Source organism: Orcinus orca, chromosome 7 (assembly GCF_937001465.1).
Source record: "Orcinus orca chromosome 7, mOrcOrc1.1, whole genome shotgun sequence".
NCBI lineage: Eukaryota > Metazoa > Chordata > Mammalia > Artiodactyla > Delphinidae > Orcinus > Orcinus orca.
Window position 1 is genome coordinate 90,877,886 of NC_064565.1, and position 17,255 is coordinate 90,895,140.

Consider the following 17,255-nt stretch of genomic DNA (forward strand, 5'->3'; position numbering starts at 1 on the left):
ACCATCTTCAATGTTTATGGTCACAATAACCTTAATATTTAGCGTTAGGTGACTAATAGGCACCCATGGGACAGACTTTCATGTTTACTTTATGTAAAAACCAACAAATTTTATTGAGTACTACTTAGCCCAAACAAGGTATTCTTTACAGAATTCCAAGTTCAACACATGCTGCCTAGATGGCAGTCCTAGGATCCTGGACCATCTTAGTTATATATCACCTTTTCTCCATTTGAATGCAATATTCCCTCACCAAGAATCCTATGAAGTCTACACTCATTCATTGAAGAGTACTGTGCAAAACACAAAACTGAAAGTGTTTGCCCCCTTGAGGTCAGCAACAGTGCTAAGGGATAAAGAAGGTAGAGAGAGATAAGAAGTTTGTATTAAATTCAAAGACTTTCACCAAGAATTTATACAATTTATACAATTTCAGGCAACTGAGAATTTTAAGCAAAGTACTTTAAGCAAAGTATACAACTTCATGACTGAAGTGAATAAAATAATTCTGAAAAAACTGTTACAGGTGACAAATTTTGTACAATTTTTGAAGATAAAGTACTGGTGACATACTATAGTCTAAAATTTTTATCCTCTGTTATATCAGTAAAATCACAACCTATAGTTGGGCTAAGTCTTTGATGAAAGCAAAAAGGAATAAGGATTACAAAACAAAGGATTCTGAACATAGATTTTGAAAACAAATTAATATAGCATTAGATTATCTCCTAGATTAATTGTAAATTTTTAATTTTTTTTGACAATAGAAAATTATGAGAGCTGTTAATTTTGCCTTTTATTACTGGAATAATTTAGTTGACTTAGTACTACAGATGGTGTTAATATAATAAATATGGAACATCAATGAGGACCTAAATTATGTCTCTTGAAACCTCCCTCATTCCAAGGGTGTATGTGTGTGCAATCTATTATACAAAGAAAAATATCCCATAAATCACCATGACATTATATAAACAGATTCAAAAGAAAACAGAAAAATGTGTTATCCATTAAGCTTCTCAATACTGATTCTTAGACGTAACAACCTATGGAATCTGTACTAATGGGAGGAAATTATGTGCAGCAGTTAAGAACAATGGGCTTTGAAGTCAGAGAACCAGGCTTGATTCTATGACTCTTTTGCTGTGGCCTTGGGCAAGCTAACCAATATCCATGGGCTTTAGCTTCTTCACCTGTAAAATGAGATAATACTGGCTGACAGGGAAGTAAAAGGACAAAACAATATAATGTATGTAAAGCCAGAGTGCTTAGTATGTAGAAAATCCTGAATAATCATTAGCCTTCATTATTATGATTATTATTAGCGCTGTCCAAGTATACATCTGATGTATGATTATATTATATATATTTTCTATCTACCCAGCTTCACAGAATACTTAAATCTTTTCTTTAGCACTAGAAAAAAATAGGTCCTAATGGAGCTATTATTTCATCCATTTTATAAACTAAGTGATCAATGAAGATAAACAAAAATTCATATTTTAAGGATTTTCTTTTTTATGTCACAAGGATTATCAGTGCTTTTACATGAAAGGGCATCTATACATGTTTATTAAACTATTTAACATTTACACGCAATACATAAATGTTTGGAAACCTCAAAGTTCTTTGACAATTGCAATATTGTTTTCAAATAAATCATGGTAGAACCTTAAATATTACATCATTTAGATTATTTTTTAGAGAGATACACCTCTAAGAGATCATGCCAACGTAACTGTCCTTTAACTAACTGGGTGCTAGTAGATGTTTCAGCATATGGATGGTTCCTCTACTGCATGGGCACCCTCTGTGACAGCTTTGACACATTTAGCCATTGTCTGTGAGGCTCTGCTAATTGAATCTGAAAGATATCAAGAAAATGTGCGTTTTGATAACACAACTTCAAAAGAAGCACACAGTAAAACTTTCCTGTTGCACATATTCAGGAACAACAACAATAAAAAAGACTGGAAGAGTCTATGTAACTATACATAAACATTGTAAAATCAATAAGTTCAGAAGATAAGCCCCTTAATAGCTAAATGCTTTTAATAAGTACTCCTAGGAATGATTAAATAATTATATACAGCCATATAAAGGGCCAGTATGCAACCATTAAAAATATTATAGAAAAGTATTAGAGACAGGAAAAGAATGTGCAATATACCATTACTGAAAAAAGGTTACAGAACAGTGTACTAAAATCCATGAATTCACTTTATGGGTGAATTTTATGTATGTGAATATTTCAATAAAGCTGTCCAAACCCTCTCTCCCAGAGTAAATAAGTAATCTCATTTTTAGTTTAAATAAATTAATATATGTGTATATCCCTGGATGACTGGCCAAAATGTTAAACATAGTTATTTCTGGGTAGTGGGATCATAGTGATTTTTCCTTGCTCTTGTGGGCTTAGGTATGTATTCTACAATGAACATAACTTTTATAATACAACTGAAAAAAACCTATTAAAAATAATCTGAGGGCTTCCCTGGTGGTGCAGTGGTTGAGAGTCCGCCTGCCAATGCTAGGGGACACGGGTTCGTGCCCCAGTCCGGGAGGATCCCACATGCTGCGGAGCGGCTGGGCCCGTGAGCCATGGCCGCTGAGCCTGTGCGTCCAGAGCCTGTGCTCCGCAATGGGAGAGGCCACAACAGTGAGAGGCCCGCGTACAGCAAAAAAAAAATAATAATAATAATCTTAGGGCTTCCCTGGTGGCGCAGTGGTTAAGAATCCGCTTGCCAATGCAGGGGACACGGGTTCAAGCCCTGGTCCGGGAAGATCCCACATGCCGTGGAACAACTAAGCCTGTGTGCCACAACTACTGAGCCTGTGCTCTAGAGCCCATAAGCTGCAAATACTGAGCCTGCGTGACACAACTGCTGAAGCCTGTGTGCCTAGAGTCCATGCTTTGCAACAAGAGAAGCCACCACACTGAGAAGCCCGCACACCTCAAAGAAGAGTAGCCCCCGCTCGTCACAACTAGAGGAAGCCTGCATGCGGCAACAAAGACTCAATACAATCAAAAATTAAAATTAAAAAAAAAATAATCTTAGATACAAACTGCACCAAGAACTTGAAAAATATACTCCTATCTGCTTTTAGACAGAAAATTATTTTAAATTGTCTATCAACTATCTCATAACCTAGATGTTATATCAAGTGTTGTAAAATCTGTAGTAAACAAGTTTATTAGTCTGCATTCCTTAAGCACATTCTTAACCATTTACATCAGAAGCACCATTTGGCATGTTTCACATTTTAGTGTTTTGATTCTTCTACTGTAATTCTCAGAAAAACCTTCACAGATGTTTGTCACTTAGAAAATTCTCCCTAAATTGCTATACAGTAATTCTTCATACAGTAGTAAAATTTTATATTTAAAATCTGTTAATTCTTGGATTTTCAAACACTACTTACATTTCAGAAAGAAAAATTAGAGTAAAATCAGAAAATATAAAGTTACATTAGTTCTGATATTTGAAAAATCTTCTGAGATTAAAAACATCAAATACTACCACTAGCACGTTGGAATCATAATGCTAAATTAGGTGATTTTACTCCTCTCTACCTTTCATGTTTGGCAGTCATGCTGACAACTGCGTACCTGTCATGTAGAAGTCTTTTATTGTTAGCTGAGGTGGAACAAGTGGATCAGCAAGAAGGTGTTGGTTCACGAGCTGCAAAAAAAGAGTAAGAGATCAATAATAATAGTATTGAAAATTAGTACTGTTACACCAGAGGATACATTATTATGAAAACTGCGTATAGGCGTGTTTTTACCTTGGAAAGCTCATTTGCTTGCTGGAAATAATTAGCTCCTTCGACATCATCATATCGAACAAGATTAGGAGAGACTTCTTCCAATCTGTTCCTTACTTGATCCAGAGTATCATATGGAAGAGTCATACCTGCAATCTATAACATAACAGGTTCCAAAAATTGACATAAAGCATTAATACTTAAATATTTCAAATAATACATCATTGCAACTATGGTAAAATAATGCAGTACTACTATGAAAAATATATTGGTGTCCATTTGTATGTATATTAAGCAGGTGGTTAAGTGGGGAATACTACTGTAAATAATTCTTCTAATTCATAAACAGCTGTCAATACATTAGTAATTTGTTTTTAGAAAATACACTGATTATGAAATAAAGAAATGCTTTGCTAAATTTGAATGCTTTGGCTAACCTGCTATTGCTCATATATAAAGTTGACAGACAACTGTATATTATTATTTTAAATCTCATGATGCTTTTTATAGTTAAAGAGTTAAAAACACAAGTCAAAAGTAAAAACACCTATTTCAAATCCCCATGTTTGTTTTTTTTTCGGCCACGCCACGTGGCCTGTGGGATCATAGTTCCCCCACCAGGGATCAGACCCGCGCCCTTGGCAGTGAAAGTGTGGCATCCTAACCACTGGACCTCCAGGGAATTCCCCAAATCCCCGTTTTCTGAACACGTTTTTCCTACAGAGATTATTCAAGTCATCTCTGCATTTCAGACGTGCATCTTCCTTGACTTCGAAAATCATTCTGACAAGCTAACATGTCAAACATTCCATTAGCATCACTAAGGACAAATACCTCAGAAAGTGCTCTTATAATTTTCCAGTCTTCTCTTGCCAAGCCAGGAGGTGTCACTGCTACTTTAGTCTGCTGAGCTCGGCCCTCAGTATTGACATAAGTAGCAGACTTCTCTGTGTAAGCAGCGCCGGGGAGAATAACATCCGCTATAGGAGCTCCAACATCACCATGATGTCCTGTGAAAAGACGGAAAATGGCAAACCACATTTTAGCACAAAGCTGATTAGGTATTATACATGAACACAGTATATATCCTTTTAAAATTACATTTTTATAATTATAAGTGTTTTAAAAATTAAAACAATATAGTATTGAAGTATTTGGAATAAAAATTAAAGCCCACTTTGCCCACAGTTAAACTCCCTTCCCAAAGAAAACTATTGTGAAAGCATTTGCTATGTGTCTTCCCAGATTAATTTTTGCAAATACACAAATACGTATAACAACATAAACACACATATTATGGGCAACTAGGTGTATCATTTCTCTTGATCATTACAAAGTGAAACGCTCAGATGTATGTTAGTGAAATTTGGTAAAGTAAACTGAAATGGTGGAGGAACAAAAAGTGTCAGGAGTATGACATACAGGAGTATGATTAAGAGCATAAACAGAAGATTACAGAAATAGTATGCTGAAAGACTATCACTCATTAAAAGTTTAACAGAAGGTGTTGGAAGAAAAAAGAAACTTTAGTTAATTGAAAGAAAAGCCAATGTACATGTTTGCATATGTACATGTTTGCATATGCATAGAAGTACATATGAACTGTGCATCTATCTAAACCATCATCAATGATTATCTCTGGATAGAACTAGGATAGGATTTTAGTTTATGCATTTTGGTTTAACTTTATTAAACTAAAGATACGGAATATTACATAATGCTTTTTATGTGGTATGGCAATAAAAAGCCTAGTGTAAGTGTATGGTGTTTGTGTTAAATGAAGTGAAAAGTTATATACTTTTCTCTATAAAATATCCAGGAATACTCGACTCCTTTTATTCCAAAGAGGCTTGATTACATTTGCAATGAGTTAGAGATCAAGAAAATGAGTCAAACACAAAAAACCAAAGGAGTGCTATTAAATATAATTCATTAAGTGTCTTATGACACAGGACTCGTGATTTTCTAACTTTTACACTGTTTATATATATAAAAAAGCTTCTCCTTGATTACATAATAACATTAAATATTCTTTGAAAAACTGAATTTAATGTTACATAATATTTCATAATTTAAATTACTATTACTGGGGGCATTTAGGTTTCTTCTAATTATTTGTTATTAAAAAACATGAGGTGGGGCTTCCCTGGTGGCGCAGTGGTTGACAGTCCGCCTGCCAATGCAGGCGACACGGGTTCGTGCCCCAGTCCGGGAAGATCCCACATGCCGCGGAGCGGCTGGGCCCGTGAGCCATGGCCACTGAGCCTGCGTGTCCGGAGCCTGTGCTCCGCAACGGGAGAGGCCACAACAGTGAGAGGCCCGTGTACCGCAAAAACAAACAAACAAACAAACAAAAAACATGAGGTGATAATTCTTAATAGCAATAGCAACTATGTAACTAATAAACCTATTTTTTATAAACGTATTTTTTTAAATATAAAATCTAAAACATTTAAATATCTATAAAAATACATATTAACAAATATGTTTTTAAAATTGGTGTGTGTGTAGGGAAATTCTCAAATGGAAGATAATCAATCCACTAAATATATTGCCATATAGTTCCTAATATACACAATGTACTATTCTCTTCTGTTTCTAGTGCCATAGATGCTACTAACCTTGATAAATAATGAAACAATCCTTTGGCAAATCCTGTCGAGTAATACAACCTCCATCTGCTCCCAGAAGAAACAGCACTTTGGGAGGGTTCTTCCGAATTGCTTCCACCCCAGGTTTATAGCCAAGGTCCAAAGCAGCTACTTGGCTTGCAATCCTGTAAAACAAGTACGAGTTTTTAGCATACTTGTTGTGTTTTCATTATAAAAATTTAAATGTGATTCTTGAAATGATACCTAGTCTCTTTTCTATTCAATGCTGTCAAAGATCTTCCCTCATCATTTTTACCCATTTGAAATAGATGTCAAAACCAGAAGCAGCTGTCTTTTACTGTTTCAAGAATGGCAAAAAAGTAAATAAGATGCTTAGGACACTGTTTCTTCATGAAGTAATACTTAATGGACTAATTCTGGAAACTTTATGCCAACTGCAATTGTCTTAAGTTGATTTTTATTCAATACAGTAAGACTTGATAAGTCAAGCACAGTCATTAGAGAAAAATTAGATGATTTTGAAAACCAAAAGGGAAAAATTTAAACACCACTCATAAAACTAATTCAGAGAAAACTATAATTAGTATACTGTTGTATGTTCTTATGGAATTTTTTCAATGAACATATATTACTAAGAGAAGCAGATAATAATCTTTTAAAGAAAAGGTTTCAAAGAACTATACTTTGAACATTTGGGAGTCTTTGGTCTAGTTTGCTGTTGTTAATTTTCTTACAAGAGATAGTAGCCATTTTGAGGACCTACTGTGAATAAAGCTAGTTGGGTTTTACGTATTTGGTAAGGGAGGAGGGCAGGTCAGACGAACTCCCGATAGATGCTGCTGCTCTGTCAAACTCTCTAATGGGACATCAAAAGAATAAAATAGTTTGAAAAATTTAACAAAAGAAGTGCAAGATTTGTATAATGAAAATTACAAAACAACTCCAAAGGAAATTAAAGACCATAACAAATGGAAAGACATCTATGTTCATGGATTGGAAGACAATATTGTTAAGATGGCAGTACTTCCCAAATTGATCTACAGATTTAATGCAATCCCTATCAAAAAATCACAGCTGAATCCCTTGCAAAAACTGACAAGTTGATCCTAAAATTCATATGGAATGCAAGGGACCAAAACTAACAAAATCTATCTTTTTTTTTTTGTCACTCTGCATAGCTGGCAGGATCCTAGTTCCCTGACCGGGGATTGAACCTGGGCCCACGTCAGTGAATGTGTGGAGTCCCAACCACTGGACTGCCAGGGAGTTCCCAATCAAATCTATCTTAAAAATGAACAAAGTTAGAGAACTCACACTTTCCAAGTTCAATTTCAAAACTTAGCTCCCCCTGCCGCCCCACCTACACAATATATTTTTTAAATGTCTCTCCTTCTAAGCCTGGATGTCTCTCAAAGATCTGAGCAGAGACTCACACACTAACTTATGACAGAGCCCACCTCATCTTGGAAAACAAACTAAGTAACCTAAGTTTGCCTCTGCAAGAATGATCAGTAAACAAAAAAAGGATTAAAAGATTCTCCAAGAATTAGAAAATATGCTTTACTCTGAAATAAACTTACTATAAGAAATAAAGACAAGGGACTTCCCTGGTGGTCTAGTGGCTAAGACTCCGAGCTCCCAATGCAGTGGGCCTGGGTTTGACTGTTGGTCAGGGAAATAGATCCCACATGCCACAACTAAGAGTTCGCATGCTGCAACTAAAGATCCTGCATGCTGCAACTAGAAGACCCTGCATGCCGCAATGAAGATACCGCGTGCTGCAACTAAGACCCGGCAGAGCCAAAATGAGACCAAATAACAATGTAAAAGTAAACCAACTGGCTTCTTCTGAACTTAAAAGGAAAAACCATATCAAAAATTTCAATTTGAAAATGGAGAGTTCTATGATATTCCCAGGCAGAGGTAATGTCAAATGAATGTCACTCAGTTATATTCTAGTAGAAAATTTTAACATCAAAAATAAGGAATCCAAAAAAGCAAGTGGACAAAAACACATACATGTATAAAATCAGGTTATAATCAGAGACAAAACTCAGATTAGATGAGATCTTCTCTAAAATGTGAAAGAAAGGTGAAAAAAATACTGAGTATTAAAGGAAACAACTTGTGATCTTTGTATCTAGCCAAGTGGTCATCTGTGAGAAGGAATCAGAAAGACATTGTTAAGACACAGAAATTTTTCTTAAAAAGTTATTAAGTACCCATTCAGTAAAAACAAACAACAAAAAAAAAATTAATAAAGACATGGATTCAAAAGTGAATTAAAAATAAGAAAATATCTAGTCTCTTTTTATTCTAAAAATTCTAAAATGCTAAAAATTGTGGCTAGAAAGGATCTAGAGGTGGTCAATGCAAATAAACTATTTTAAAAATATAAAGTTTTGGGGACTTCCCTGGTGGCGCAGTGGTTAGGAGTCCGCCTGCCAATGCAGGGGACATGGGTTAAATCCCCGGTCCAGGAGGATCCCACATGCCTCAGAGCAGCTGAGCCTGTGCACCACAACTACTGAGCCTGTGCTCTAGAGCCCATGAGCCACAACCACTGAGCCCGCGTGCCACAACTACTGAAGCCTGCGCGCCTAGAGCCCGTGCTCTGCAACAAGAGAAGCCACCACAATGAGATGCCTGCGCACCTCAACAAAAGAGTAGCCCCCACTCTCCACAGCTAGAGAAAGCCCGGGCACAGCACCGAAGACCCAACACAGCCAAAAATTAAAAAAAAAAAAAAAAAAGGTAAAAAAAAATGTTTACATGATGAACTACAATGCCAAATTAAACCAGTAAGTGGGGAAATACAACACTGAAACTAATGTTTAAGAACGCATTTGAACACTTTTACATTTAAAAAAGTTTGCCTAGCAAACTTAATAGTGTTTAGCCTCAATCCTTAAACAAATTTGAAGATTTGAAAAATAATACTTAAGGTAGAAAGGATTATAGGAAATTGGAAATTCACTCACTAATGCAAAATGAATTACATGTTAAGATGAAGGAAAGGTTAAAAAATTTATATATATTCACATTATATAGCCATTAATGTTTATGTTTATAAAGAATTTCTAATCATGAGAAAATTCTTGTTTGGTAATGAAAATCAATCAAAATCAGGACACAAAATTGCATACACAGTATGACTTCAACTATATAACTAAAAAAATATTTATATACACACACAAAGAAACCCAGAACAAAGCACACAAAAACTGCAACAGTAATTATCCACAGATTGTGAACTATGGATAATTTCCATTTTTGTATTCTTTCTTCCCTTTCCAACTTTTCTAAATAAATCTGCACTATTGATATTGTCAGAGAAAAGCCTCACTTTATTTGAATTCTCACGTTAGCTTACATATATTTTTTTTAAATAAATTTATTTATTTTTGGCTGTGTTGGGTCCCTGGTGCTGCACGCAGGTTCCCTCCAGCCGCGGCGAGCGGGGGCCACTCCCCACCGTGGTGCGCAGGCCTCCCACTGTGGTGCCCCCTCTTCCCCCTCACCCCCACCGCTGCAGAGCACAGGCTCCAGGTGTGCAGGCTTCAGCAGTTGTGGCATGTGGGCCCAGCAGTCGCGGCTCGCGGGCTCCAGAGCACAGGCGCAGCAGTTGCAGCGCACAGGCTTAGCTGCTCCGCGGCACGTGGGATCTTCCCGGGCCAGGGCCCGAACCCCCATCCCCTGCATTGGCAGGCAGACTCTCAACCACTGCGCCACCAGGGAAGCCCAGCTTACATTTTTATCACTTAAAAGTCAGAGGACTTATTGCAATTTTTGAACCACAGTATATTAATATGATACAGATTTTTAAGATTTTCTTAGCACTTACTGCAATTTGGATATTTTAAATATTATTTACTATCTTGGCTTCTTCTCACACAAAATAAAGGTTTCTATTTCACATCTGCTACTGAGATAATGTCGCTAAATGTCGCTAAATATTAAGTTGTTTGTAAATCTAAATGTGACAGTGTACACAAAATATACACAAAATTATAGATTATAAAACAACTACTTGGGCTTCCCTGGTGGCGCAGTGGTTGAGAGTCCGCCTGCCGATGCAGGGGACACAGGTTCGTGCCCCGGTCCAGGAAGATCCCACATGCCGCGGAGCGGCTAGGCCCGTGAGCCATGGCCGCTGAGCCTACGCGTCCGGAGCCTGTGCTCCACAACGGGAGAGGCCACAACAGTGAGAGGCCCGCGTACCGCAAAAAAACAAAAAAAAACAACTACTCAACTTACCTATGAAGGATATTCATAACTTTCCAATCACCAGTAACACCACTACTCATCCGAATCTTTTGAGCAATGTTGGAAACAGCTGCAAGAATTGCTGCCCCATCATTTCTTTGGAGTGCAGAACTGCCTAAAACCACCATTGGTTTTTTAGCTTCCTTTAGGACCTTTAAGAAAAAAGAACTTTCATTTAAAAAAACATTAGAAGTGGGAAGGAAATCTAAAAAAGGGAATAAATGTGTATGTATAACTGATTCACTTTGCTGTACAGCAGAAACTAACATAACATTGTAAAGCAACTAAACTCCAATAAAAATTAATTAAAAAATAAAATAAAGGGCTTCCCTGGTGGCACAGTGGTTGAGAGTCCGCCTGCCGATGCAGGGGACACGGGTTTGTGCCCTGGTCCGGGAAGATCCCACATGCCGCGGAGCGGCTGGGCCCGTGAGCCATGGCCGCTGAGCCTGCGTGTCCAGAGCCTGTGCTCCGCAACGGGAGAGGCCACGACAGTGAGAGGCCCGCGTATCGCAAAAAAAAAGAAAAAAAAAGAAAAAAAAAGAAAAAAAAAGAATTAGCTTTAAAAAATAAAATAAAATAAACAAACATTAGAAGTAACTAAATCTAACCAAATTTGCATCTATAATATGCTGTCCCAAGTTTTAGTTCTAACATGAATGTCTTAATTTGCTAGTCGACATATGGATATACATACAACCAGATTTACTCAAAAATCTCTTGCCAATGCTACTGTGAAATAGCTAAACTAGTATCAAATAAAACAGATTTTCAAAAAGGAATAATTGGGAATGAAAACTCTAGCCAAACATCCTTTGGTCAGAATGACTATGGATAGGTCCCAGAAAAAATTGTGGAATGTCCATACAGAGGTTCAGGTGATATTTTGTAACAGGAGAAACCATGCTGAAGTACCATGTCTACTATAGTCCATCTACTCTCTATGCCCCAGACAGGGAGGAGAAAGTAGGGAAAGCAATGATCACTAGATCACAATGCAGAATACCTTAAAGTTAAGGGCTTTGCTTTAAGCCACAGTAACTACCTGAATACCAAAAACTGAGAGGAAATGCATCCCAAGTGCAAAAGAAACTACACATACAGTAGAGGATGGAAAAATTAGAAGTAAAGCTGTAGACTATAACAGTTCACTCTCCTGCCCATCTTCTGTGTCATTCTTCAATAAATAGCTGGACCCAATCAATGAATCAGCATGAGAATTATGCCTAGATACTACAAAAAGGAGGATATTCACAAGAGGAATTTCCCAAGGAAATGTGAAGTGCTTTCAGTAGCCTCAAAAAAATAAGAAACAGTTTTCAATAGCCTCAAAGAAAATGAAAAACAATCCCTCACTTAAAAAAAGAGCTCAGAGAAGTTACATAATAGAGAGTATTATGGAAGACTTTCATCAGAGAATTCAAGAAAGAAATAGAAGATAAACAAAGCAGAAATGAAAATCATTCCAGAAACAATAAAAAACAGAATTAAACATGACTATAAATACCGGGACAAGAAAGATAGTTTATATGAAATTATATAAAATAAACCAAAAAAGAAAAGAATAAAGAAAAAATGACAGAAAAGATAGAAGAGGCAATCCAATATCTGCACTGTTAAGAGTTCTTAACAAAAAGAACTAATTAATGGAAAATACATTTAAATATATTAGAGAAGAAAACTTTCCTGATGAACACTCATCACCTTCTGGGGTATGGGGATGTGAGCTAGAGAGAAGAGAAGGATTCTTCTCAATACATTAAAAAAAAATACTTTTGATCACAGTAACAATAATGATGTTATTCAAAACCGACAGACAAAGAAGTTGGGTTTGGCTGCTTTGTCCCCTCACACTTGATTTTCTTCTTGCCTACACCTGAAGCTGTCGGTAAAGCAACCATCCTGGAACCATGAGGAGAGGCTCACACACAAACACACGTGAGTGAGTAAATGCACTGAGGATAGCAAAGCAGGAAGGTAGGCTCCTGCCTTGATGACATCCTTGGACAACTGCACCATCTGTCAAACTGCTTACCTTCAGAACCACTGTTATGTGAGAAACAGAAACCTTTTACATTTTTTTAACAATCACCATCCCACACATCACATACACACACAAACACACACACACACACACACACACACACACACACAAACTCCTAAAATAAAGAGAATCTTGAATCTTCAGACTGAAAGCTGTATGTCCCATTAAAAAAAAAAATGGTAGAGAACCACCATCAGTAAGACATATTCTAGTGAAGTTACTAAATTTCAAAGATAAAAAATCAAGCATGAACTATCAATAAAAAAGTATCTAGACAACAACAACAAAAAACAGGACAGGATTGGACGAGAATATGGCTGACACTGGGCTGCTTCTCCACAGTTACAAAAGGCAGTATCTATAAAGTTCAGAGGGGAAAAAAGTATAACCCTAGATCTTTATATCCTGTCAAGGCTCTCTTCAGGAATAAAATAAACATTCTCAAGCAAGAAAGAACTCAAGGAATGGTGCACTTACATCTCCTCTAGAAAACAAAAACAAACAAAAACAAATCCAAAAGCTCTAAACTCCAGATGGCAATTAAATGAATGTAAATAAAGAACTTAGTAATGAAAAAGTCATGTAAAAAAAACTGGTGAGGGACTTCCCTGGTGGTCCAGTGGTTAAGACCCCACACTTCCACTGCAAGGGGCATGGGTTCGATCCCTGGTCCGGGAAGTAAGATCCCACATGCCGTGTGGTGTGGACAAGATAAATAAATAAATAAAAAACAAACAAAAACTGGTGAAATTTCTTTAGGAATAATAACCCTTGCTGTAAAGAAAGATTTCACTGAAGTTTAAAGTTTAATTCTTTCAGTTTTACTTCATTTTTTAATGATAACTTCAAGTAAAATTAAACTCTGATAAATAAAAATGTACAGAATGATTTCATTTTTGTTTACCTATCCATCCATCTTGCTCTATATATGAATAGAGAAATGACTGTATGATGTTTCATCAATGCTTGTTTGGGGTAGTGGGATTTTGGATAATGTTTACTTTCTTATATATTATTTTCTATGTTGCTATATATATGTAGTTTTTAACAGCAATCACATATTATTCCAAAAATAATAAATTTTAAAAATAATACTTAAAAATCAACAAGAGTAGATACATATAACTCAAGAGCACCTGGCTGAAAGGATGGCTGCCCGAAGCAATGTCTTGAAGAATTTTGGGAGAATCTCCCAGATGGTCGTAGCTGTAAGTGAGATCAACAGGGCTGCCTATAAGGGCCACTTTTAAGTCATTGTGGAGCCAACTGAAAGAAAACAACAGAGTTTTTAGAGCTAAATCACTAAGTTAGCAGTTACTGGTCTCTTCAATGCTATGTGCTACATCTATTTAAATTAGAAAATGTTAAAAGCACTAAAGCCCTCCCAGAACATTTAAATTTAACAGATATTATTGCGTACCTTTCAAAAATAAAGTGTTGTAAAAATACAGGCATACCTTGGAGATATTGTTGGTTCCTTCCCAGACCACAAAATAAAGTGAGTCACAATAAAGCAAGTCACACAAATCTTTTGGTTTCCTGGTGCATACAAAAGTTATATTTACACTACACTGCAGTCTATTAAGTGTACAAAATCATTATGTCAGAAAAACAATATACACACCTTAATTAAAAAATACTTTATTGCTAAAAACATGCTAAACATCGTATGAACCTTGAGTGAATGGAAATCTTTTTGCTGGTGGAGAATCTTGCCTCGTGCTGATGGCTGCTGACTTTGATCAGGGTGGTGGTTGCTGAAGGCTGGGCTGGCTGTGGCAGTTTCTTAGAATAAGACAGTAATGAAGTGTGCCGCTTCGATGATCTCTTCCTTTCATGAACAATTTCTCTGTAGCATGCAGTGCTGTTTGATGGCATTTTACCCACGGTAGAAATTCTTTCACAATTGGGAGTCAATCCTTTCAAATCTGGCTGCTGCTTTATCAACTTAAATTTATGTAATATTCTAAATCCACTGTTGTCATTTCAACAATTTCTTCACAGAATTCACCAGGAATAGATCCTATATCAAGAAACAACTTTTTTTGCTCATCCGTAAGAAGCAACTCTTCATCCATTAAAGTTTTATCATGAGATTGCAGCAATGCAGTCACATCCTCAGACTCTACTTCTAATTCTAGTTCTCTATTTCCACCACATCTGCAGTTACCTCCTCAGCTGAAGTCCTGAGCCCCTCAAAGTAATCCAGGAGGTTTGGAATCAACTTCTTCCAAACTCCTTTTTAACACTGATATCTTGACCTCTTCCCATGACTCAAGAATGTTTTTTTTTTTTTTTTTGCGGTACGCAGGCCTCTCACTGTTGTGGCCTCTCCCGCTGTGGACCACAGGCTCCGGACGCGCAGGCTCAGCGGCCATGGCTCACGGGCCCAGCCACTAGGCGGCATGTGGGATCTTCCCGGACCTGGGCAAGAACCCGTGTCCCCTGCATCGGCAGGTGACTCTCAATCGCTGCGCCACCAGGGAAGCCCTCAAGAATGTTCTTAATGGCATCTAGAATGGTGAATCCTTTCCAGGTTTTCAATTTACTTTCCATCAGTAGAATCACTAGCTATGGCAGCTACAGCCTTATGAATGTATTTCTCAATAAGACCCAAAAATCTTACTCCTTGATCCATGAGCTACAGAATGGACGTTGTGTTAGCAGGCAAAAAACAACATTAATCTCATTGTGTATCTCCATCAGAGCTTTTGGGTGATCAGGTGCAATTATCAATTAGCAGTAATATTTTGAAAGGAATCTTTTTTTCTGAGCAGTAGGTCTCAACAATGGGCTTAAAATATTCAGTAAACCATGTTGCAAACAGATGTGCTATTATCCAGGCTTTGCTGCTCCATTTACTGAGTACAGGCAGAATAGATTTAGCAAAATTCTTAAGGGCCCTAGGATTTTTGGAATGGTTAAGTTGAGCACTGGCTGCAACTTCAAGTCACCAGGTGCATTAGCCCCTAACAGAGTCTGTCCTTTGAAGCTCTGAAGCCAAGCACTGACTTTTCTTCTCTAGCTATGAAAGTCCTTCTCCAGCAATGGCATCTTTTTCCAATATAAGGCTGTTTCGTCTACACTGAAAAATCTGTGGTTTAGTGTAGCCACCTTCATTAATTATCGTAGCTAGATCTCCTGGATAACTTGCTGCAGCTTCTACATCAGCACTTGCTGCTTCACCTTGCACTTTTATGTTATGGAGACGGCTTCTTTCCATAAATCTCATGAAACAACCTCTGCTAGCTTCAACTCTTCTTCTGCAGCTTCCTCACCTCTTTCAGCCTTCAGAATTGAAGAGAGTTAGGGCCTTGCTCTGGATTAGGTTTGGCTTAAGGGAATGTCATGGCTGGTTTGATCTTCTATCCAGACCACTCAAACTTTATCCATTATCAGCAATAAGGCTATTTTGCTTTCTTATCATTCATGTGCTCATTGGAGTAGTACTTTTAATTTCTCTCAAGAACTTTTCCTTTGCATTCACAACTTGGCTAACTGGCACAAGAGGTCTATCTTTTGGCCTGTCTCGGCTTTCAACAAGCCTTCTTCAGTAAGTTTAATCATTTCTAGCTTTTGATTTAAAGTAAAAGATGTGCAACTCTTTCTTTCACTTTGACACTTGGAAGCCATTGTAGGTTATTAAAACACACCAACATTTATTAAATTCACCATATCATACGGGTATGGTTTGTGGTGTTCCAAAACAATTACAACACTAATATCAAAGATCACTGATCACCATGATAAAATGTAATAATACTGAAAAAGTTTGAAATATTTTGAAAATTATCAAAATATGACAGAGACACAAAGTGAGCCGATGCTGTTGGAAAATGGCACCAAAAGACTTACTTGAATGAGGGCTGCCATAAACTTTAAATTTGCAAAAAACACCATATCTGCAAGTACAATACAGCAAAGTGCAACAAAATGAGGTAAGCCCGTACACACCAAAGAAATTCAATGAATTAATTTGCTGTGTTAGAATGCTAACTCTAAGCTAGCTATAAACAAAGACTTTAATTTTAGAATAAATGATCTGTAGTTTTTATTTTGTCATACTTACACAGCAGAGTCAGTTACCTCCTAATTATCCATTCAGGCCATTTAAATAAATTTCATAAAAAACAAACTACATCATTCATATTCATTCTCTATGACAAGGAAGTATGGATTCAGCTCCTCCAAAAATAGTTATAAATGTGGTGACCATATAACTCTGGTTTGTCAGAGACCGTGGTGGTTTTAACCTGTCATCCTGGAGTAATTAACAACTCCCCTTTCTACTCTCAACAGTGTCCCAGTTTAGACAATCAATTATATGGTCGATCTATTAAGTCTCTAAGATATAAAAAGATGGAGAGTCATTCTACAAAATAACTGGCCTGTACTCTTCAAAAAAAAAGTCAGAAAAGGAGACTGAAGAGTCCTGACACTAACTGCAATGTGTAACTCCAGACTGGATCCTGGGCAGGAAAAAAAAAAAATTATAAAAGAAATTATGGAAGAATCAGTGAAATCTGAACACAAACTACAGATAAGATAAGAATACTGTATCAATAGTA

At 36.9% G+C, this 17,255-nt stretch overlaps 1 protein-coding gene across 1 annotated transcript in view; it reads right to left on the reverse strand.

Annotated features, from left to right (window-relative positions):
• Positions 1 to 1,494: 1,494 nt before the first annotated feature.
• The window catches only part of NDUFS1 (NADH:ubiquinone oxidoreductase core subunit S1), a 30,232-nt gene continuing 14,471 nt past the window's right edge, over positions 1,495 to 17,255 (reverse strand). Inside the window, exons 13-19 of the mRNA XM_004262809.4 lie at positions 13,824 to 13,953; positions 10,635 to 10,795; positions 6,387 to 6,541; positions 4,600 to 4,775; positions 3,787 to 3,921; positions 3,611 to 3,683; positions 1,495 to 1,864 (exon numbers count right to left, since the gene is read on the reverse strand). Coding sequence (XP_004262857.1) covers positions 1,773 to 1,864; positions 3,611 to 3,683; positions 3,787 to 3,921; positions 4,600 to 4,775; positions 6,387 to 6,541; positions 10,635 to 10,795; positions 13,824 to 13,953 — 922 coding nt within the window. The 3' untranslated portion in view covers positions 1,495 to 1,772. The remainder of the gene's footprint in view (positions 1,865 to 3,610; positions 3,684 to 3,786; positions 3,922 to 4,599; positions 4,776 to 6,386; positions 6,542 to 10,634; positions 10,796 to 13,823; positions 13,954 to 17,255) is intronic.